Consider the following 24,050-nt stretch of genomic DNA (forward strand, 5'->3'; position numbering starts at 1 on the left):
TTCGTGAAAAGGAACCGGCGTCCCGGCGCAACGCAACGGGAATTGATTAACCCGGCGAAGCATCCGCGACTGGCAATTTAACCTCGTAATTAACGTCTCGTTAAGTGCGTGATTTATCCTCTGGCAGGACGCGGTTGCCCGCCGTATAATCTCCCTGGCAAATAATTAACTCATTGATTAGAGACGCTGCACTGTCTCGCCCGTATCGATAGCGTCCTCGCCACCCACCATTCACCTGCTGAATTCAGAATGATTTAATGCTCGCAACGGCCGAATGATTATTAACTGAACGCGGTGGCGCGTCGCCATATTCCCGCATTTCCCCATTGCGAATTTCCCAAGCATTTGCTGGTTAAATTTTAAATATTACCCGACGCGTCGGTCAGACGGTTCTCGAAACGGTCGCATGAAAATTTCAACTGTGAAAAGATGACTCGCGAGCCGCTAAAATATTGATATCCGACTAAATTGGTATCCTGATAACATTAGCACCAGCGGCGTGTCATCATCGTGACAAGATCTATTTGTCAATTTGTGTTCCTAATAGTACAACCTAATAGTAAGTAGTATTTGCTCAAGATTAAAGCACTAAACAAAATGCTAGTAATAGCATGGAAACAGTATTTACATCTGTTTTATCTATGAAATTTTAAAAAATGCAAAATGTGCTATCGTCTTGTCGCACAGTGTATACAAATGTATCGCCAAGTAAATTGAAGTTTTTAATCGAGAAATGACGGCCCTGTAAACAGTAATATCTGCGAAATTATTACTTTGCCGTGATTTATCTTATCCGATTTCTGTCACACTCCAACCGATCTATCGACAACGTGTTGATATGCTGGAAATGTCGTTCCATTTGTTCGCGAACTAGGCTTTGAATATTGTTTTATGACAGACACGATTCTGCATGTGTTCGTATTTCATTCATTGCTCGTGATTCTTCTGTGTTGTTTTAACTTACCCAACCCACGCCCTCTTTGAAGACTAGCTTTATAAGTTTTACAGTCATCTGTCTGACAATAAGTCTAAGGGAATAAGTCTTCGAAGAGGGTCGAAGGAGATTAGTCCTCTCAAGGCTGCCCTTTAAATCTCATTCTACTTAAAAGTTCTTTGACAGCTCTTTGGATACTTATGAACTTGTGGCAAATCCGGACAATGAAGCATAATAAAGTTAAAACTTCAATGGTATTTATATATTAGATTTTCAGATTGATCAAAATCAAAAGGCGTAATTGAAAGGGACGAATGAGATTTGACACCTAAATTATTTCTTTAATCTTGCTCATTTACGGCGCTGCAGTTCGATTTCGTTAAATAAAGATTCGTCTATACTTCCAATCAAAATCTGGCTTTATTTTACTGGTCTGACCTCTATAACCAACTTTCCTTAAAACCACCGTATCATCATCACCTCTTAACTCAACTTGATAAGTCTATCTTCGTTAGTCTAACTTCGGCTTCTCCGAAAATTGATTGACACGCGCAAATTGCTCCAATTTCGATGACGGCGATAATTTTAACTTTACTGCACGAGTACTAGTCAAATAACAGCCGGTGATTTTACTCTCCCTCTAGTTTCGTCCCTTAACACGATAAATATAACGTCGAGGGTTGCCGGATAATTTGCGAAGAAATTTCAGGGACGAGGAGAGCATCTCGTTGTTGCCGTAGCGTCAACCAACCGTCAAATTGACGTAATTTCAGTCGTTACTTTTTTCCGATCAAGCGTTATTCTTTGAAATAATGTAACGAAAAAAAATATATTAAAAAAGACTTTTTAAAAACCACGCTTATATTAAAATGCACTAAAAAGGTGAAAATAATGTTTTTAGGCATTGGTGGGCGCTCCACGCTTTTATTTTTAGTCACTGATGCCTAAAAAGATTATTTTCTCCTTTTTAGTGCATAATATAATATTGGAACTTTGCGTAAAAATGGAATGTAAAATGTTTCTTGATGGTGAAAGTAGATCGAAATAATTCAGGTTGTACTAAATACTAGAACACCCTGTAGACATATGGAGTAAACTAATTTACGAAACTTTGAGGTCGTTCTTCAAGAGAAAAATTTGACTTTGAAAATAAAGATGAACATTTTTATACGCCCCGTACATTAATATTTTCAGATATAATATTTCCTCGTTACGAATAAGATGAAAAATAAATATTTCAAAAAAAATTTTCACTAATTTCGGGATCCTTCGAATACAATACTATCTCAATAATTGTTCCTAACAAATAAAATATTTTATTTTCCCGAATACACTTATGATTTCGAATAAAATAGACTATTTACTATTCGAAATAGGATTTCACCCGGCCTCTGGATACAATTGCGTTAACGTCTACCGAATGAATGCGAGGTTATAGTTGTATGGCATGTTCCTCGGAAGATAACGCTACGAAATTAGTTGCGCGGGACTAAAAACGAAAGAGGAGGTTCGCTGTTCGCCGCAGGAGTTGGCGAAACTTGTGGAACGCGTTATTCGCCGGAGGATTGATAGAGCAGCGTGCAAGAATGGGTTTTGCGGGAGGGAATTAGGCTTGCTAGGGGTGCTCATGCTCGTCTGTGGTTCCTCGGCGGGCATCAAGGACGAATCTGTTCTTCGATTTCCGAAAACCGATCACGTCCGCGGCGTCGCATTATATGCAGATGCACGTCCGTTTCGAGAGAGCCACGCTTTCCTTTTTCTCTTTTTGCCGATGTCGGCGAACGTGAACGTGAACGCTCGGTCGCTGGAGAGCTCCATTGTTTGCTAATGGCCGCTCTTTCAATAATTCGGGGCTAATCATTACGGGCGAGCGAACCGCGATGCGATGCGACGGGTCGCGGCGGGTTGTGACGGGTACGAAAACGGCCGACCACCGCTCGGAAATAAAATACCAGGACGAGACAGCAGCGCAGGAGACGCGGAACCGACGGAAAAACGACGAAACAAGAAGCGAACGTACCTGCTGTGACTGATGACGACAGAGACAGTAGCAGCCAGGTCGATGACACCCACACAACGGCGCAGGCAAGCCCACCGTTGCAGAAATCACGGCGCATCCTCAGCGCATCAAGTGATTTTTGATTCGGCCGTTAGATCTGCAATTCATCGAAATCAAAATTATTAGCAATCGTTCCAGTAGGCAGCCATTTTAGCCCCACTCTTCCGCCAAAAGTCAGTGTTTGGAGCGCGACGAAACTACCTTGGCCGACAAGGATAGATAACTACAGAAAGTAAACATGTGGAATAAAGAAATTTTGATTTTCACTAATTCTCATCTTTGTCAATGGTTGACGTCACAATTCGTACTACTGGATTGTGGTAGGATTCCCACTTTCAGATCAAATCCGAATGTCCCTCAGGTTCTGACTATACCATTCCTCCACTATTTTCCTATCAATTCCCTCGATTGGGTACACCGCTCGTGAGCAATCAGTTAGCCAGCCCTGATTTAACTGTTGGTTACTGAACTGATGTAAATTTAACCGTGCGCTGTAGTCAGCCATCCAACGCTAGTAGTCGGCCATCTTAAGCGTTGTTATTATCAACACTAACATACCGCGACCGGTCAAATGACGGCATTGTTCATTTTTTAATTATTGAAATTATAAAGATGCTTCCATTAGAAATTATTCAATAAATTTCTTTATTCGAGCACGTATTATTATAAAATTATGAAAAATCTAAATAAATTCAGTCTTGTAATTTTTATAAAACAATATATGTCTGATACATTTTGTACCCGGTATATACTAAATGTTTTATTTGGGGACACGAAGTGTCATACGGGATGAAACACCCGGTATATCGTTTACCCAACCCCATTATTTATTTAGTTTCCATCAGCAGACGTGAGTGAAAGTATCATAATTATTTCACCGAATTCATGGCAATATTCATCGTTTCGGGTCGTCGACGTTGATTACAGAATTCGTCTGGTTTCTATTTATTCAAACAGAAGTGGATTGAACGCTAAACATACCACCACAGTTCATACGACCGGTTTCAGAATTTTTATTCTATAATTATTGAAATCAAATGTTTCCACTGGAGATAATTATGTGCACTCTCTTATTCACGCATGCGTTATAATGGAACTGGCACGAAATAAATTCAATCGTGTTATTTTTATATGGCAACGCGCACCAGAATTTCTATTATTCTTGTTCGTAATTTTCTAACCGTACACAATGAAAAGAGTGCGCAGAGGAAAGCTAAACATTCGGGCCGCGGAAATGAACATTGGCTCGGTTCACCTGGTGTTTTTCAATCGGAACGATCCATTTCAAGGAGAAATGAAGAGCTGTTTGGTTTTGCGCTTTCGTGCCGACGACTTCTGGCTTTCAGGAGAAACTTTTTCCATTACGGATCCATAATCTTGGACTTTATTGCTTCGGAAAGTGCCGGCATACGGCGTCGGGGAACTTTAATGGCGAATTCTGGCCGAATAGAAACAGGAAATGCGTTGCTACGAATATCGATTCGTTGTGTGCGGTAACTTTCTCTTGCGGAACGTTTAGGGAGCTCGATTAATTACTTTGTGCAATCATTCCTAGCCCGCGATGCGGTGGCAATAGACTAACAAAATAGGAGCGCTTTGAATACGCCGAGAACTGTGAACCATTTGTGTTCGTCGGGTTGCATTATCGAAAAGATCTACTTCTTCGAAAGGCCGCGTGCAAAACACGTATGAAATGATCCACGACTTAGCCTAACATATCCTAATCGATTACAAAGAATTGTTAGTATACCAGAATTATGGACTTTTTTATTTTGATAATAGATTACTAAACAATAAGAAATTAACCCTGTCTCATCCAATCCTAAAATAAAATTCTTAAAATTCTTAAATTATTCACAATATTGTTCACATTATTAAATATGTTGGTATCTAATCAATTACTACACATTTAAGTATTATATGAAGTAATACATATATCAATTTCATATCCACAAAATAAAGATCATACACAATGGAATTATTCTAGGTCAGAAGAAATGTTTAACTTTCAAGTTAAAATATAGCTCTCCAACTGCAGAGGGTTAAAATTGTTGAACATATCGAAAAACCGAGACGGTTTAGAAAAATAAAAGATGCTCTCTCTAAAAATTCATAAAAATGGGTCAAACATCTATTAAAGACTATTAAAGTCGACTATTCGATTCTCTCAGAAATGTAGCGTGCGACTTATCTGTTCCCGCGGAATCGTCGTATTTCACGGTGCATTGCATAATTAAAAAGTCGCGCGACTAATCTCTTCATCTCGAGGCGTTCGAGCAGCTCGAGGAATCGAGGCGGTCGGGTCTCCGGGTATCAATTACTCGGATATAGGTGGAATTAGATATTTCCGAGTAATGGCAGTGTAACGGCCGTGAATGTAATCTTAACGTGATTATCGATGTAATTACCAGGGGGCTCGAGAGCGACCGGCAGCCACGTCACAGTCTTTCCCGATGCATTATTCATACGACGGGCTGCACCCTAAATTCAAAGGCTTCCCAAAGGATGTAACCGTCGGTAATTTCGTCGGCGAACAGCTTCTCGTCCCGTCGCGTCGCCGCTACAAGTATCCCGAAATACAGGGTGTAACATAATACTCGGGACCGACGATCGATACCCACAGTAATAATTAAAACGACGAGTACACCAAAAATGCATTTATATTAAAAACACTGGTAAGGATACCCAGACTTCCTAAAGGAGTCTACGAGATTGATAAAATCGGATTCAACGTTGCTTGTAATTCTTAGTATTAGACAGCGGATTTTATGCATTTATGACAAAAATCAGTAGGTGTAATTTAAAACAGTAAAAACATTAGAAGAATTTAAAAATATTCTTGCATCATTTTCAACCTATTAAACATACTACGAAAGAGAATAAATGTTCATTTCACTCCAGTTTGTTGCAATTTTGGTGAAAAAATTTAATTTTGCAGGAAGATCCGCAGTCTACTTAGTATACTTTTATCTTATATAATCATCGATAATTATCACTGACAGTTACGCGAGCCGGCGATTTCAAGCACATGATACTGGTACATTTATTCTTCGCAAGTAGTGCCGATAGCACTTGGATTAATTAAAAATGAAACCACGGAGCCCGTTAAAATGATTTGAAATTTTTTGATTTATAATTCTTGTTCCGTTGGAAGAATCACGTTTCCTGTGGCACCCTGTATCGCATTGTACGCTGAAATTGTCCTTCGAATCCATTAACTGAAACCGAGAATAACCAAAGGGACGAGGAATCGTAGAATTGGATTTTCCCAAAGATATATTTTCAACATTTTCAAACAGGAATTTCGAGCTTCTCCGACGCTTCTGTTGCACTTTGTGGTAGGTAAATCCCGTGCAACTTCGCACACGGCCCGCATAATCCTCGCGGGCAAAACAATTGTCGCGTGTGTAATAGTCGCCATCGCAGGAATGGAAAAAGCTTTTTCCGACGCGTACGTGACGGAACCGCCGAGGGTTCAAATCAAATTTCCATGAAAATTTTTAATCCTTCGTGTCTTCATTAAAGGCAGCCTGCGGTCGCGAGATTAAAGCAAAATAGCGACCGGTTCGGATTTAATTTGAGTGGACAGTCTGGAACAACGCGTATTGACAGGCAGCAGTTTTATCGATTACAATATATAACAAATATTGTCGACGAACATCTCCGGCTCGCGACACCATTAATTGTTGTATTTGGAATACAAATTAATTAATTGCAACTGCATTTTCGAGTCCATATTGGAGATTCATCAATTAGTGTTGTATTCGGATAAAGAAAGAGATATATTCCAAATGATCATAAATAATTAACAAATTCGTGAAGATAATACTACGAATTAATTTATACACCTACTGTTGGTTTTATTAGATCTTCGAAGGATTATTTTACTCTTCTCCGCAGTTCTTTGGCATAAACGCAAAAATATACGCGTACTATTTATAAAGAATAGCACGCTCTTAGACAGGTAAGTGGAGGCTTCGATCGTTCTCATTGAGAAACATTAATCGTGGGAGGAATGTATTATCCATAAAGGGAGACGACTCGGTGGGAAATTGAATCCGAATTTGTCTGTTCGCAGTCGAAAGGAAAACCGTGTCTCCGATTATTCTTTCTTTTTCATCGGGTCCCGATGAAAATATCCGTGAGCGTCAATGGTGAGGGGGTAGGGCAGCGAGAAAAGAACGAGAAAATAAGAGGAGGAGGAAAGGAAAAGAAACGAAGGAGACGGCTCTCCCCGTCGAAGTTGTAACGAGGAACAAAGGCAAAGAAAAGAAACGAAAGCGTCCCGACAATTCGTAGATCCAAAGCCGACTTCACCTCATGAATAACGGAGAGGGACGCATTAGAATATTCCCGGCGGCATAACGAATAAGGAGACACAACTTCCATTGTTATTTCTCCTTTTAAAGGGAAGAATCCTAACCCGCAGCCCGACCGACTCCCGAGAATATTTTTACCGAGGCTGCGTCGCGTCGTGGCGACCCGGTGGTGAATTAAAAGAATTATTTTTTCGGTCTCGCCAACTTCCACCGACGACGACCTAACTTCAAAACTCGCCGACAATATCGAGCTAAATTAATTCCAGACAGTCAAATTATCCAGTTTTGCTATTACAGTGAAGCCTTGATCTCAGAAAACGGGAACTGTACGATCTAAGAAAAACGAACATCCCCTCCACTGTCCTCATCTACATTTGGCTGTATTCCTTCGTTTAATATTCTTAATAAGATTAATATAATATAATGGTATTTTTAAATCCTTCTACTATTTGTACAGATTTGTAAACCTACTAATTGTTCTCGTCATTGGTGCATAAAATTCACAGTCTACTTACTTATTACATTTTACTTGAAAATCTTGATACAAGCCTGGCTCCAATAAACGAGGCAACGGATTAACCTTAGACACCTGCATTGAATTTATTTTTACTTATGTGTATTTATAAAATAAGCAATAACTTATCGATACTCCTACTGGAAATATCGTGACAGATTGAATTTCCTGGTCGGCTATTTTCTACAGATAAAAAGAACGAGTAGTTATCTATAATTAGAAAAGGAATTTACTCAGAATTTTTGCTCAGGACTTCTTTCACCGGAGGTTTTAATGGAACGTTTCGCAACTTGCTGACTCCCAATGCTACTGAATGAACATGAGCAAGATAAAACCCGCTGAACACAAAAATCCTCTTTAAATACCAAGGACGTTCACTGGTGTGACAAGACTTTCCTTAATTCCCTGATTCGTTAATGAGCTCTTAAATACGCTACAAATCAATGCGATTCTAGCGACATTATTGCATTTCGCAAAATCCGATTTGTTAAGTGATCGGTAAATATAGAAACTTCTGGACACGTTTTCAGTGAAGCTCACAATTAGACTGCGGATTTTTGTGGTGGTCATACTTCCTTGATAGGGGTGATTTCTGACGTCATTTGAAGTAATTTTTGCCTTTGAGAAAAACACGAACCAACCAGAACGCGGCTACTGCGGACAAATTCCGACTCGGCCAATGCCAATACCACGCTCAGCGGGGCCTTTGCTCTGATTGGTCCGTGTTTTCCGTTAATAACTCCTTAGCAGAGCCACGGAGAACATTTTCGCAAAGCAAAAGGTTACTCCAAATGACCTCATGAATCACCCATTTGAAGGATGGACAATATAATAAACATAAAAAATTTTACTTCGATCAAAAATGAAGCGCACCTTGCTCTTTATTGTTAATAACCCCTTGACACGATATTGTAGGGCAAGGAGTTAACATGTATTCCACACCCACTTTGGTTCTAGTCGAATTATTGGCTAAATCGTGTGACCTCAAACATTGGGTGCGATCTGTGTTGGGCAAATTTTATTTTAAATAATAAATAATTAAATAATAAATAAACGTGTGATTTTAATTGCAAATAATAACTAAACTTTTTATTTAAATAAAAATTATTTAAATAATTCCAAAAATGATATATTTATTATTTTTTATTTGCAAATAAAAGATTATTTATTATTTGGACTGAGGTGGAAATCAATTAAACAGTTTTTAGTCTTCTCTTATTTCTTGTATTTTGTATATATACAATGAACACGTGGCAAAATGAATATCGTGATTAACCGTATGTATAATATTGACGTAAATACAACTATTTTTTGTACCAATTTCCTTGGGTCTGTTGCAGGTGTTGTCCATCTGTCGGAGTTGAAGTTGTCGGAGCGCGGTGGTTGTAAATAATCGGCCGATTCGGAGCTGATCCGTGCGCGTTTTTTTTCTGCTATAGCAACCTTTTCAGATATACCGCCAGTGGTCGGGCTCGTCCGGAGGGCGGATTAATGAATGAAAATACAATTTAATTTACGATTTGCTAATACAAATAATAATTGCAAATTGTATTTGTAAATAACAATTAACTTTATTATTTTAAATAAATTCATTTAGACTTGCTCAATTAATAGATACTTATTTTTGCGTTTTATTTGAATATCCAAATAACAAATAACTTGTTATTTAAATCATTATTTATTTAAATAAATTTATTTATTGCCCAACACTGTGTGCGATGAACGCCCGTGATTTCTTGTGAGGCATGAAGAGTATACTGCATCGTATTTGTGGGACTGTCCAGAAAAATTCCGGATTTGTTTCAACGGCCCTGTAGTGTTATATCGAAGCATTCGGGATCGCGGAACGCACGGAAGGTTGAACGTCCTTTCACCGAGGTCCCCGGGAGGATCCCGACGGATGATCTCGCCTACTCTTTCAAGGCTAATGCGCGTCAGATGTGGGTCACTTCGTCAGCGGAGTTCCTTCCGGGTCGAGAGCTCGACGGCCCTTGCCGCTCTCACGTAAACTTTCTATTGTCGCCGATCCTCGGGGCCGAACCTCGTCGATTCCACTTATGACGGGCCGAGGGGGCCTCGTGCGTCATCGACGGAACACTTTCGTGTTGGAAGCGGATTTTTTTCTTAAAACAAGTTACACCGTTGGAATCATCTTCTCCGGCGAGAGGTCATCGGCCGCCGTGCTCCGAACAACCGTGAATGAGAAACGCGACGAGCAACGCCTCGAGTAACAGAATCGAACGACGGCGCAGCGGTCTACTTACGAAAAAGAACAGCCACGAAATCTAGAGGGGAAAAAGATCCATCGCACGCCCGATTACATCCTTGTTCGAGGCCCCGATAAGTGGCTCAGTAGTACGGCCGCGGGCTCTCATGAAAATAGAAAGTGGCGAGTTTTCGCGTCGACTCATCGACCACGATCCGTTCGATCGGGCAGCCATTTTTTCATTTCCATTCGGGAGGAATGAGGCTGTCGGTCGCCCTCGCGGGTCAAATTGCTCGCGACAATTTCTGCCTTTTAGCTTTTCATACCTTGCCATTAAAGGAAAATGGTGGCTGAGAAAAACCGTATATTGATCGCTGCAATAATCGTTTGTTCCTTTCCCTTAACCCCTTTGCCGTGCAATTTTCTTTGTGGTTACAGTGATCGGAACGTCTTTATCCGCATCAATGGCACAATGCTCAAATATTGATCACTAAAGAATAAAAGTAGACTTTAGAAAATCAGTTTTCTGTTGTAACTACAGATCTTCACGAAAATATAAATGTTTACGAACTAATTCGTAAAAATTGGAAGTGGAAAATTTGTTCCCTCTCTACTGAATGCTGTATTATATTCCAAAGAAATGAAAGGTCTCGTTAAGCTTTTCTTTCAGACTCCTAATTTTATAAATGATTGAAAAGTAAATGATAGCGTACAAGAACAATTTAACGCTTCCTTAGTATTCGAAGTTTTAGGGTTCGGGAGTAAAGCATCGTTTCGTGAGAATGTTCGTCGAGGGTGTCTCGCGGCAGTATCATTATTTAACGATTCCTATCTAAATAACAATGTCGCCTTATCTCCGGTTGATGGAGCACGCGGAGAATCGACTCCCGGCTAAAAGCAACGTCGCCGAGTACCTCAAAAGCAACATTTCCTAGGAAGCGTTCACTATCCAGACAATAACGGCCATTACCTTCCATACCAGAAGTGGCTCCGCTATGAATCCATACTCACAATGTCGTTCGCCATTAGAGGAGGTGAAAAGGTTCATTTCACCACCCACAAACACCTTTCGATACAAGAAATTTCCCTTTACATGTCGAATGTTTTACAGCCTCTAAAATCGAAAACAAGTCCCTATATGGTCTTCTTAGTTTCATGCTGAAATTATGTTCGCGGTCTCTGGATATGGTTAAGCGGTTTTATACATATATTATAAGTTGCTTCGCGAGTTCTCTGAACACGTCTAGCAGAGGCTAATGGGTTTGCGAGTGCCACACATCGGGAACATTAACATGCGGTATTGTCGCCGCTTTCTTCGTTTTTCAACGAATCATCGAGCCGGTTACTTCAAAACACGCATTTAACACTTTCGCCATTGTACGAACGTACACGGAATTTCTCACGGATCTAACGACCATTTCTCAACCATCTGGAAACTTTTCAAACCTGCATTAATCACCGACATCGCCCTAACGACGCGGATACTTCTGTCTATTAAGTATTGCGACAGTCTTCTCTAGTGGACAAATTACTAAGTGATCAATAGACCGCAGACCTTAATATAAAATAAAAATTTTCTACCCAGATTGGAATGAACTGCAGTGAAACAGAAATTTATTTTCTTCCTTAACATGTCTAATTGATAGAAACTAATACAACAATATATTTAAATTCTTCTGATCACTTCACTGTTTTAAATTACAGCTACTTATTTTTGTCATAAATGCATAAAATCCGCTGTCTAGTGATCGATAATAGCATTCCATCAATCAGGTAAACTTTTCATGGGTGTCTGGAAGAAGGGCCTATGTTCCTCCATTGGAAAAAGACTGAATACTGAAAGAATTTTTTTACGCTTTGTTTTATTAAATGTTAAAGCAAATTAAGTTCCTAATTGCGCTCCTATAAAATTTAAGAAACCTGACGTGGGCCCTTCTTCCCGACACCCACCATTTGTGCTACATATAGACTGGGTCCAAATAATAAAAGAGAGGAAGAGATCTTACATCCATCCTCTCCTCAAATTATTTTTTAACAATTTCCCTACTTCGGTAGAACTATAAATTCATTCTTACCGGGAACATGCTATTGCATTATAAAGCGCAACATATTTTTGGCAGAACGGCGCGGCGCACTCGCAAAATTCTCCAAGCGCAACGTGCTCTTTTAATAAAGATCATGTGGGCCAAGAACTTTCATGGAATTTTTAATAGAACGCTGCAGCCTTTCCAGCGAGATGCTAAAGCGGGCGGATTTATGCTGAAGTTACGTTAAACAAAGGAACGGTAATGGGGGTGTGTTAGCCACGAGAAATTCGAATGACTGTCCGACGCGACACGTTGTACAACGTCGAAAAGTTACAGCGCGTTCGTATTAGGCGTTCAGAAAGTTCCGAGCATCTTCAAAATCCACTTTCCTGTCGCTTTCTCTGTAAATAACTTCGAAAAGGAAGAGAGAAACCCGTTTCGAAAGACTCCTACTCGAAGGCAGACCCGTATCGAATTTTCTACCGGGCAACTTATCCGCGTGGCCATCTTGAATCATCGAGCATGCTCTTTAGCTTGCCTGATTGGCAACGAGCTTCGCGCGATATACGATAGCCCAAAGCTACTTCTGATGTGGTAAGGTCTCGCGAGGAGATGCCGTACTGAATTTATAATGATAGTCCTCGTAATTTTATATGCGTACGCATAAGTCTCGGTCGTTCGTGGCGGTCGTGTCTCTCTAAACAACTCCCACTAGAAATGGTGAGTATCATTGAGGTGTAGATTATAATCGACAGTGTAATCATTATTATAATATGTCGAGGTTAACACGTGTGCAGCTGTTTCGATATTTTGATCCATCAATACCTCACTATTGTCCTTGTTCGATCCGAACAAATATATTTCATGTATTTTATTTATTACACTTACTTTTACAACAATATAGTAGGAACACATGCACACACCAGTTTAATTTAATTAGGACGTTGCAAAGGAGTCCGCGAGTTTCTTTCGCGTCAGGTTTGAGTGACGCTTCGCCATGACGAGCTCAGTCGGTTCCGAGTCGCAGTCTCAGGGTATTAATTAATTAGCGGATAGAAAGACAAGGATTTTATGTTTGACAATTCGGATCAACAGAGTTCTAGTGTATACGTATCATTTGTTTAATGCAATCCCACAGGAATAACACTATCTTTTAGAAGCGTCTCAAGATTTTTGTAATGACCCACTATAACATTTGGAGAAATTAAAGATAGCTATCGTCCTGTCCGGGAATGTGCACGTGAAATAGGGACCTATTGGTGGCGCAGCGATCATCTCGATCGGTTCGGGCGATCGAGGTTACGCAGAGTGGTGCATATCGTCGAGGAAAAAAGCGCAATCACGAAGAAAACTCGAGGCGTGATTTTGTTCCGATCTGATTAACGCCGGTTGATACGTGCTGGACCGGTGTTTCTCACGGTTTGCCGATGGATCATACGCGGAAACGTTCCCCGGCTATCGCGTGTTCCAGATCCTTTCTGGCCGCCGCGTGGCATTTACGGTAGAAAGTCGGATATAGCGCGTTTTCCACGCGCTACTAATGACACCGTCCGCCATTGTGTCTCGCCTGAAAGGAGCGTCCTGAAAAGAGCATCCTCGAACTGTCGCACCGCGGCGACAGGGGACCCGCGAAGGAATAAAGCGGCCGGAACGCCGAGTGAGAGACATAGTGGAAGAGGAGCTGTGATACGTAGTCAGAGGAAAAAAAAAGGGATGTAATAAGAGAAACATTTCTCGAGAGTACAACGCGCGACGCAACGCGCTTTTTCAGCCTTCAGAGAGCTTTCTATTCGAGGGGCACGCGCGCCTCCGCCATTGTCGGAACGGAACCGGGGCAATGGAAAAAACTGCAACGTGAATTCGCGGCCGGATGCCTTTTCGCGAAACGTCGAACAATGCTGTACGCGCTGCGGACCTGGAAACACGCTGCTCGAGACGCGAAACATACACACGCACGCACACACACGCCCCCGCACCTTTTATAGCGATCACAAACTTTGGGGAGAGAGCTGCGAGCACATAGAGCATTCTGTGCTTGCCTCGGGAACGCGCTTGCATCAATTATCAATTTGCTCGGCTGCATGCCTGTACGACGCTTTCGGCAAAAACATAAAAGCACCGAACATCGTCTTGCTTCTCAGCCGCGACAGACGCGGATTTTGTATCGATCGCTGGGGACAACAGCCGCTTACGAATTTGTTCCTGCCTTTCACACACCACAGTGGTCCAAGAACGCATTTTTCCTGACCAAAAGTGAATTTTCAACGTATTAATACGTACTTCAAACCTTCAACATTCTAAATGTTATTCACTTCAGATAACTGTGTAATCGAGGGTAAACGATCCAACAATTACATGGATCTATAGAAGGCAAGAACTAAAAGTTTCAAATCACAATTAAATTAGTTAGAAAAATTCGAAGAGGTTTCTTTCAGACATCGTTTAAGATTGTGATGTACGAATAAAGGTTACCGATTACTAGGCTGTACTGTACACCATATTGTCAGACGGCCGTAACCACCCTCGACAGCCAACGGGTGAAATCGTGGCGAAAGGGAAGAAGGGTTCGAAGAAATTTTCCACGTACGTAGCGCAGTAGTCCTTCGACTGGAAATTGATTTCGTTCGGGGTATGGTTGTTCAGGGGAGGTTGGGGGGATAGAAATTGAGTTGGATGAACGTTAAATGATTCATCCGCCGGGCGAAATAGCTTCGAGTGAATACGGATAAACGAGCGCGTAGAAAGGCGCCGGCTAGACTTCTCTATTTACGGACAAAAAAATCGTGTTTCCCTCCCGGAGCAAGAGGACGTCCCCAATTCCGTAACGCTGGCAGATTTTCCCTCGGGTGTAGAAGCTCCCAAGGGAGTCCTTCTGCTTCGGAAAAATGTTGGACGATACTGCTCCTCCAATATCCGAGCGCAAGCATATCCTAGGGTCCTAGACGTTCGGGAAATATTTTTGCGCACGGTCTCCCGATATATTACGATCTTTTCGCGAAAATTTCGACGTTCCGGCGATTTTTCTTGTAATATTCGGGGAATGTACAGACACGTCCTGTCCATTGTGGACAAAAGGAGCCACGAAAATGTATGGGAAATAATCGAAATTTATCGGTACACTGCGCGCGGGCTTCTGTGCAACATAAAAATTCTCGAGAACGAAAACTGTACTAAAACTGAGAATAAAAAAATAAATGCAGATACTCATTTCATTATAAATGCATAAACTCCGCAGTCTATTAACCCTTTGGGGACGAATGTCTACATACTGAAGTTGTTCATGCGTAATTTCTTTCCATTTTCCATAAGTCCAGTTCCTTGAAAAAGTACTACCATTTTTAAAAGTCCCTCTCTTCAAAGAGTTAATTAGGAACTTTTTACATGAATGCCCGTCTACAAACGATTTAAAAAATAATGTGTAAAGGGTAGATCGAGAAGAGGCCTGCGAGCGCTGTGATGCTGTGATTGCGAGTTAACAATTTGATGCAACAGAATTGTTCATTTCATCTAACGAACACGCGGATCGTCGTGGATGGATCGGCTTTCACTGTTGGCTTAATTTCAGCACTCTTTCAACCCTTTCATTCGCCAGGTGCATTTTAAAACGCACGCTTTCCCGGCTTTCATTGATTTCACTGCTTTTCATTCCGTTTCGTAACCATGGAACTGTATACGAAGAAAGTAATTATATATCTTTCATGGTGGACTAATATTTCAACCCGGTTGCGCATAGCGGACACAATTCGTTCGGTTTGTATTTAGTTATACGAATTAATCGATTCGTTTGTACGCGGTCGAGCATACTCCGTACACCAGAAAATAATCCTGTTCAGACTCGTACGTTTTAGTTTTAAAATCATTCTGTTCGGACTCGTACGTGTCGCTCAAACCTCTCCAGTATAATAACGTGTTTGATTCGTGACGACGATTTGAAGATCTGTAGGATCGATGTTCCATGAAAACAAAGTTCGAACAGTGAATTATGTACTGTTCGTGCCTGACAAGAAGTCTCGCTCCGTCTATCCCCACCGTTGCCGTTTCCGTAGTCACGTAGTCCCAATGTTTGGGATCTGACGTCACACGCTGCATAGTGTGTCACCACTTTAGCCAATATTCCCTGGAGCTGAAAATGCGTATGAAACGAGGCGTGCTCCTTTCCCATATTCTTTCCGCGGGACTTCTTGTGAGGCACGCAGAGCACATAAACTTTTCGAATAAGTAGCATACGCATATGTATTGTATTCAATGAATAGACATGATGTCTGTCCCTGTCCCAGAAACGTTTTCATTTTCATATATTGTAAGCTAGAGTTATTTAATAATGTTAATGTTAATTAATAAGCCCCATAGAGAACAGTTCCTTTTTTAAACTATTGGAAAGTCTCTTGGCCGTCAATATCTGGCGCCTAGGAAAATTACAAAATTAAAATTTCAGTAGGAAAACGAAAAGGCCGAGGGTAAACAGACGAAAAACGGAACGCGACAAGGGCTGATAGAGTTTTCGAGGAGACCCTCGGCAATCCGCCAGAAGCCTAGACGCAATTTAGTTTGATAGCACGCGTTATTGGCATTTCCGGGGTCTAATCCGCAGGGGAGGCTTGCGGAGGACGCATATCCGCGTGTTTAATGATGGCGGCAGGCTGCACAAAGGTGAACAAAACGGTTTCTTTGAGAAAGGGCTGGCTCCCCGACCCCGCTTTATTCCTGAAAACGCTATTGGAAATTCTTTGTGGCGCCCCCCGGAGGAAGCAGCCTCGTCGACTGCAGAACGAGCGTTTCGGAAGCCAAGCATCACGTGGCTGAACGGCGTCGTAAAGCCGGGTCTACATGCGGCGAACAGCGTAAACGAACGTCGACGAACGAGCGGACTTTAGCCGAAAATATTTGATAGCCGTCGTGGTGATCTCCGTACGCTGGACGTTCATGCGAGGTCGCATTTTCATGGACGAAAATCTCGTCTAGCTGAATCCGTGCTACGGTCTATCGAACTTCGAGTTTTACTGCTCTCTTTAGAACTTTCAAAAACTATAAGAATCTACAGTCCAGAGAACAAGGAAAACACTTGTAATAGTTTCACCGTGATAGTTCGTTTTACTAATCTACGCTGATTGCCGAGTCACGCAAGATACGTTCAACAACGTCGGATGTTTCAAGTAAGAAAAAAGATTCTGTGGTTCGAAAATTGACTTCATACCGCAATGGAGGGGATATTCGTTTTCCAAAGATCCTGTGGTTTCCGTTTTCTTAGTTCAAGGCTTTACTGTAGTACTTCGCAGATTGTAAGCCGAGCGGCAGGTTTATTTGTTTATGCTGAACAACGAATTATGTGGAACTCGAACTGTAGTAAATATGTATACTACAACAATAATGACAATTTTGAATGTCGACTGCACGAAGAATCGCTGTACGACGCGGAGGTTTTTATATTACACTATAAAGCGGCACGGTGTAATATACCCCTAATTAATGTATATTGTAATTACATGCTACGAAACCGGAAGTCATCCGGAGCTCCAGCTCGAGGATTATGAACCAGCGGAAACCCCGCGCGTGCACCAGCAAGTTCGTGCGCGTAATTGGAGAAAAACGAACGCTCAACGAATTTCGTATCTTCGGAGAAAAGTTTAACGCCTCGTTGAATAGAAAGTAACATTTTTATGGGATTATTATTTAAATCGAGACCTTCAAGGACCGCTGAATGGTTCAACCTACAAGCGAGTTACTCGTTCACGCAACCGATCCAGTAATCATTTCGAGCAGAACAATTAATCACCGCGAGATCTCGTGTCTGAAATGATTCCAACCTCGGAAAGGGAGGAGAATTTCATGCAACGTACCTTCTGCTAAATGTTTGTTTTGTCTGGCGCGAGCGACTATCAATTTATCGATTGCAGCCGACCAATCCTGTAATTACATTGAGTGCCGTGCGCATTTACCTTCCCCGGGGGGAAAAAAAGAAGGAGAGAAACACGAGCGTGGAAAAGAAGATAGCAAAACGAAAATGCGCTCTCGTCCGTTATCTCGTAACGGACCAATTACACTGTTTCGCTCCCAAACCCGCCAAAAAACTTGGATTGCAGCAGAGGATAAGCCAGTCACGTACTACGCTGCTTTCAGTCGCTCGATCTATACAGGCGCTGTTCGGGGAAAAAAAAACCCGGCCGTAAACGCGAAGCGTGAAATCGGGACACGAATACGCCGCGCCGCGGAGAAATTGATTTAGATGAACGACCGCCACGAACCGCGTGACAGTTTAATGACGAGGCTGATGCCTGACGAATAGAAGAAGCTGGCGGAAGCATCTATCGTCTACAATTACAAAACCGAAGAACAAGCGTTGAAACTTGCTACCGATCGCACGCTGTAATTTCCTGCGATACCCAGATCGTTGCTGCTTCCTTAACGCGTTCGCCACTTGGATCGGTAACAGTCTCCCCAATTATAAGATTCCGCTGAACGCTTCGCATCCTCTGATAAAATACGAAGGAAACTCTTGTGACTGGTCCGCGGATCTTCGTGCAAAATAAAGATATAAGTTGTTTGAAACAGGAGCCAAATTATTTAATTTTAAAACTATTTTAACTCGAAAACCAAACATTTCTTCCGCTCAAGAATGCTTCCATTCTGTAACATTTCTTTCATTTTGTGTACATGAAATTGACGCAATTTACTCGTAAAATACATCTTCAATGATGATACTGCAATATTGCGCGAACTCATTTCCGTCAGAATTCCGTGAAATTTGCAGCCTATTCATCATCATTCAATTGCGAACCGTTTTTCTGACGATAAGATACTTACAAAATTCTATGTGCGCTTTTTCTGGAACCGGGGAAACATTAGGTTGCAGCGAGGTTGAAAATCGAGCCGGCACGGTCTTTTTAAAATGGCGACGCGGTGAAATAATAATGGTTGTAACGGTCCGTATTTTCGTTCAGCGTGCAGGAGAGCGCGGGCGCGCGTGAAATTCAGCGATCCCGCGCCGTAAATCCTGGACGATAGTCCGCGAGAATTACAGAGTCGATTCGTTCCCGTGAAATCCGCATGGTACATGTCCACTTGCGCGTGCACTTTCTAAACGGCTGCGCAAGAATGCAATTTCTACGCGCGGCGTTTTCCTGAAACCGCCGCGGTTTCTTGCGCACTAGGCCCCGACGATTTCCAACAGCGTGCCTTCTACATCAACGTCGCATCTCGTCGCGATCATGCGACGAGTGTATTAATCATCAGGTGCTTTCTTTGCATTCCCGTCTCGCCGCCTGTTCGCATGGAATTTTTATCGAGACCGTGTTGTGCAAGACACGTTTCGCTAGCTCTGGTTTCGAAAAGTGGGTCGATTCGTCAAAAATTAGGCAAATCAAATATTTCAACATCGAAAAGACTGATTTTTATTTTTTTTTTAACCACGATGCGCTTTCTAAAAAGTTCTGAAAAAATGAAGAACAATGGTTTCCACGATATCTCATTACTGAATTTTTATGAACGTGGTACTCCGAAAACTTCGATATAAAATCGGCAATTTTAATTAATTTTCTGTACAGCAGAACAGAAGAAATAGAGCGTCTATTAATTCATGATTCAGCATCTTATTATAAATTCCGAGTTGCACGAATTTACAGAGCACGCGTGTGCGTATTGTTACAACAAAATACGCGCATCCTAATGAAGATCAAGCTGTTCTCACTATACTGGCGTTGGTATAGCGACTCGTGTCGAAACATATGGGAATTCGTTATTGTACGTTGTTGCATGAGCTGATTTAGTGTGGAATATTAATACATAAATGGAAGTGTGCTTTCAATTCTCGAAAATGGCGGGAGTAGAAATGTTCTCATGCAACAATGTTTGATCTGCGAAAGGTAAACTAGATTTTACGAACACCGCCACACACATTTACCAGAAAAAGCAATCTCTGATAAACAGAGCTACACGTAATAGTTTATTCGCTGCATACAGAATATCAAATTACCATCGCGAAAACAATTACTAAATTACCGGTTTGCAATGTTCTCGTTTCGTATAATCCAGCGTGAAAGCGGCATAGGATAAGGAATCAGTCGGATTTTAATTTGAAAAAGCATCAGCTTTGCGAAGATAAAGTCTACTCTGTTGAAAAAAGAGGAGTTCCTGAACAGGAACACGCCTGGTGAAAAGAACGGCGGCCACAAACGATCCAGCTTTCACGCGAAATGAAAATCCGTGGCTCTTCTTCCCAGGGACGTTTTTAATCAACCACAAGAAAAGCGTAAATAAGTGGGCACGTAGTGCAGAGTCGCGGGATGTCCGAGGAGCAAATCCGCTTTATAAATGAGGCGATGAATGAGATGCGGTGCGGGACAGAGGATTCGTTAAACCGAGGAGAACTGCGGAGACCGCGACAATAGCGAAAGAAAAACTTTCAAACGGAATTTGGCCCGGAAATGCAATCGGCAAACCGGAAGAACACAAAACCGTTGGCCGACTCGCCACAGAAACAAAGGGTTCGAACTTTCCGGGCCGGACGTGAGCTTCACGGAAGAACGAGAGAGGCATTGTCCTTCGCGTATCCCCGACAAAATCGGCCCCGAAATGTAAATAAAACGGTATAAAACAACCCAATTGTGCCGTTAAGCCGTCGATTTTCATGCAAATGTCCATTGTCGCGGATCGTTTTATAAAAATCACAATGAAACAACAAAAACGTCCACGGTAAGAACGAGATAAAAATACAATCGGTGAACTGCGGATTTTTTTCAGGAAACGAAATAAAAATAGATCATAGATGTAAAATAATGCATGAATGATTTTCTAACTGCGGATCTTCATGCAAATGTAAGAAATTCATTTTTCTGTCCAATTCATTTAACAATTTGACTGATTTAAATACATGTAACCCGCACAGATATTTACTAACCGCTTAAGGATCTGCAATCTAAACGTTGCATAATCCATGATGGCTTCGCGGCGTACGCGTCTCGCCAGGAATAAATTTAATTAGTATCGACCGATTCCACGTGTTATCATAAAATTATGATTCGGTAAATCCTCGGTACAAGAGGCGGAAGTTAATTACGGGCGAACGAAATATAATGAAACCGCCCGGGAACTTGTGAGCGAATTTCAAGGCAACGGCCCCTGAAGTTTCGTAACCAACCGATGCTTCCGCGAATGTCTGAAAAGTTTGCATATTTCGAGAGCATTGTTATTAGACGCCGGATTATTCGCACTCATTATGCACTTGCACGCGGGGAAGATGGCACGTTGAAAACTTAAAGAAACATGAAAAACTTCAATTTCAATCGTCTCGTTATTTTATCCGCCCGTAGACGTCAATTGCTATTTGAAGTTAATATTCTGTCCCGGCGAATCAAGGACAAAAAGGACGAGGGCTCGACGCTCGTACAATATCAAAACTCCACTTTCAGATAAGAATCTCTGTATCCATGAATGTGCGAGAAGGACAGGTACAAAAAAATTCAGTTACGAAATTATTAAGCTTATCGAATTCCGCGAAAGGTCATTGACGCAGGTACTAAAAAGAACGAGGACTCGACCCGCGTACAAAATATCTCAAACAAAAATTCCACTTTCAAATACGAATCTCTGTATTGATAAATGTGCGAGAAGGACCACGGTACACAAAAAATTCGAGTACAAAGACATTGTGCTTATGGAATGTCGTGAAAGATTTCGTCCATTGACGCAAGGACAAAAAGGACGAGGACTCGACGCGCGTGTAATACGAAAATTCCACTTTCAGATACGAATCTCTGTGTTCATGAATGTGCGATAAGGACAGGTACGAAATTATGAAGCTTATCTAATTCCGCGAAAGGTCACTGACGCAAGAACTAAAAAGGACGAGACACGATGCTGCAAAATGAAAATTGCACTTTCGGATGGGGATGTCTATATTCATGAACGTGTGAAAAGGATCGCAGTCTGATCGGCATGACACCGGTGAGAGGCAATTAAGAGGACCGATGGCGTAGCGGAAAATAACAGGAAGGTACTCACCTCGATGGCTGTAATCCACACGCGAAACGCGCCGTTAAATTAAATCCTCGCACTTCCGGTGGGCAGTTTCTGTCTCACAATGATTCGGTTCCTTGCACTGTACCGTCGATAACGGATCGTACAGGTGTATGGTAAACAGTCGCGCACCGTAACCGGTTTTTATTCGTTAATTGGAAAATACAATTGGCTTCGATTCGAAATTGCGGTACCGTCCGCTCCGTTTCTCTCTCTCTCTCTCTCTCTTTCTTATTCTCTCTTGGTTCTCTCTTGCTCTCTATCTCTCGATAGGGAACGCCGCGCAGCCTTTCGCCGCAACAGTCCGCGCCGAATGACGTTCGTATACTGTCCTGGCTCGGTGCGTTCGCCGGAGCCGGCCTCGTATGATGACCCCCTTCTAGAATTCTACGGCCCTGTCGACGTACGCCAGACTCTCTGGACACCGGTATTACACCGGCGAACGGGCCAATCTTGTTTCCCTGTTCGGTTCGATCGAAATTTCGCCGGTGGTGATCCGCATCTGCCGCATCTGCCAACGGAAATCAGCCCCCTCCCCCCTCCCGTTCCCGTTCCACCGACACACCGATCCCGGAACACACACGGCGCAATTTATCCCTCGTCCCCACCTAATTTTTGCAATTTCAACCTCCTCCAGCCGAACAGCTATCCAGGTTCGTTTACTCTATTTTCACTTAACCCTAAAACGACCAGAAGGATCCATCGGACCCACTTTATAATAAGGCTTACAGTGACCCGCGAAGGTCAGAATAACTTTTTAAAAATTCGACCAAACAACTGGACTCGGAGAAGAATTTTAGAAAATTACGATTCCCTTTAATGCATCGTTGCAGCCTCGATTAATTTCTATTTAGAAATTAAAAAGATGTCTTTAGACACTTTTGGTGGAAGTAGTGTCAAAATCTTGAACGGTAAATAAAATGAGTATGAAGAACATAAACGACACAGTTCGCCCATGGTACGTGCAAAACACGCTTGCACAAAAAAATCTAATCCAGTCCGATATCGGATAACGAATGTTATTTGATCTCTTTTTTATTAATGATGTTTGGAAAGGTTGTATTTTTCCTATGCGTATTAAAAGGTTGAAAGGGCAACGACTGAATCATATCATTCATTCAGATTACTCTTTTTTAGCACGATAATGAATTTTCAAAACTGTACTCAACGCGATTCAATGTTTCTGCGAATATTTCCAAATAAATCGATTAATAAATTCCTGTGCACTGCTTGGTGTCAAATTTCATTGAAGCGAAAGAGAGAAAATAAAAACTTTTATGGAGATGCATATATCGCATAATTTCCGTAATACAAATCTATGTGATCCACAAGTATTTAGCCGATTCATCCGAAATAGCGAGCTAAAATGTTAACGACACGAACGAAAATACTCAACTGCGAGTAGAAATGTAAATTCCGTGCGAACATCTGATAATGCAGCGCGCTGGCAATTTTAAATCGCGTATTGAATTTATTCTCATGAAATGGAAAATTTTATTGATTGTTCTTTAATTTCCCGTTTGCTCTTATCATATTTTAATAATACCCGCTCGAAATACGCGAGTCGACAAGAGGTATGATACGAACGTGACTTCTGTATTATTTGCAAATTTTAAATATTGGTGTACGTTTCGTAATTTTTACCTTATTCATGAAGTTTTTATCTTCTAACATTTGGTGTCCAGAAAAAAAACAATTCCTCTACTCTCTTTCCCGGTTTAGTGATTCCGTGGCCAGCCAACAATTTGGACCCAGAAATTTTAATTAGAAAACTGGAACTTTTAATGGAGAAAGTTCAAATGCAAAAGCTTTTATCCTGATCTAAGTTTTAACATGCTGTGCGATTCTCGAGATGCGCGAAAAAGCGCTTGGATCGATTCAAATTGTGAAATCATTTTTTTGAACGTGTTCCACAAGCACTTGTAAAATATCTATTCAAAATAGTCGTCGACCTGCTGAATATCCCCTTAGCAATATATC

The 24,050-nt window shown here is 41.6% G+C and overlaps 1 protein-coding gene across 1 annotated transcript in view; it reads right to left on the reverse strand.

The window, feature by feature from the left end:
* The window catches only part of LOC143210767 (thyroglobulin), a 37,088-nt gene extending 14,530 nt beyond the window's left edge, over positions 1–22,558 (reverse strand). Inside the window, exons 1-2 of the mRNA XM_076427927.1 lie at positions 22,056–22,558; positions 2,955–3,090 (exon numbers count right to left, since the gene is read on the reverse strand). Coding sequence (XP_076284042.1) covers positions 2,955–3,051 — 97 coding nt within the window. The 5' untranslated portion in view covers positions 3,052–3,090; positions 22,056–22,558. The remainder of the gene's footprint in view (positions 1–2,954; positions 3,091–22,055) is intronic.
* Between the last annotated feature and the right edge of the window lie 1,492 nt (positions 22,559–24,050).

Source organism: Lasioglossum baleicum, chromosome 7 (genome assembly GCF_051020765.1).
Source record: "Lasioglossum baleicum chromosome 7, iyLasBale1, whole genome shotgun sequence".
NCBI classification, from domain to species: Eukaryota; Metazoa; Arthropoda; class Insecta; order Hymenoptera; family Halictidae; genus Lasioglossum; species Lasioglossum baleicum.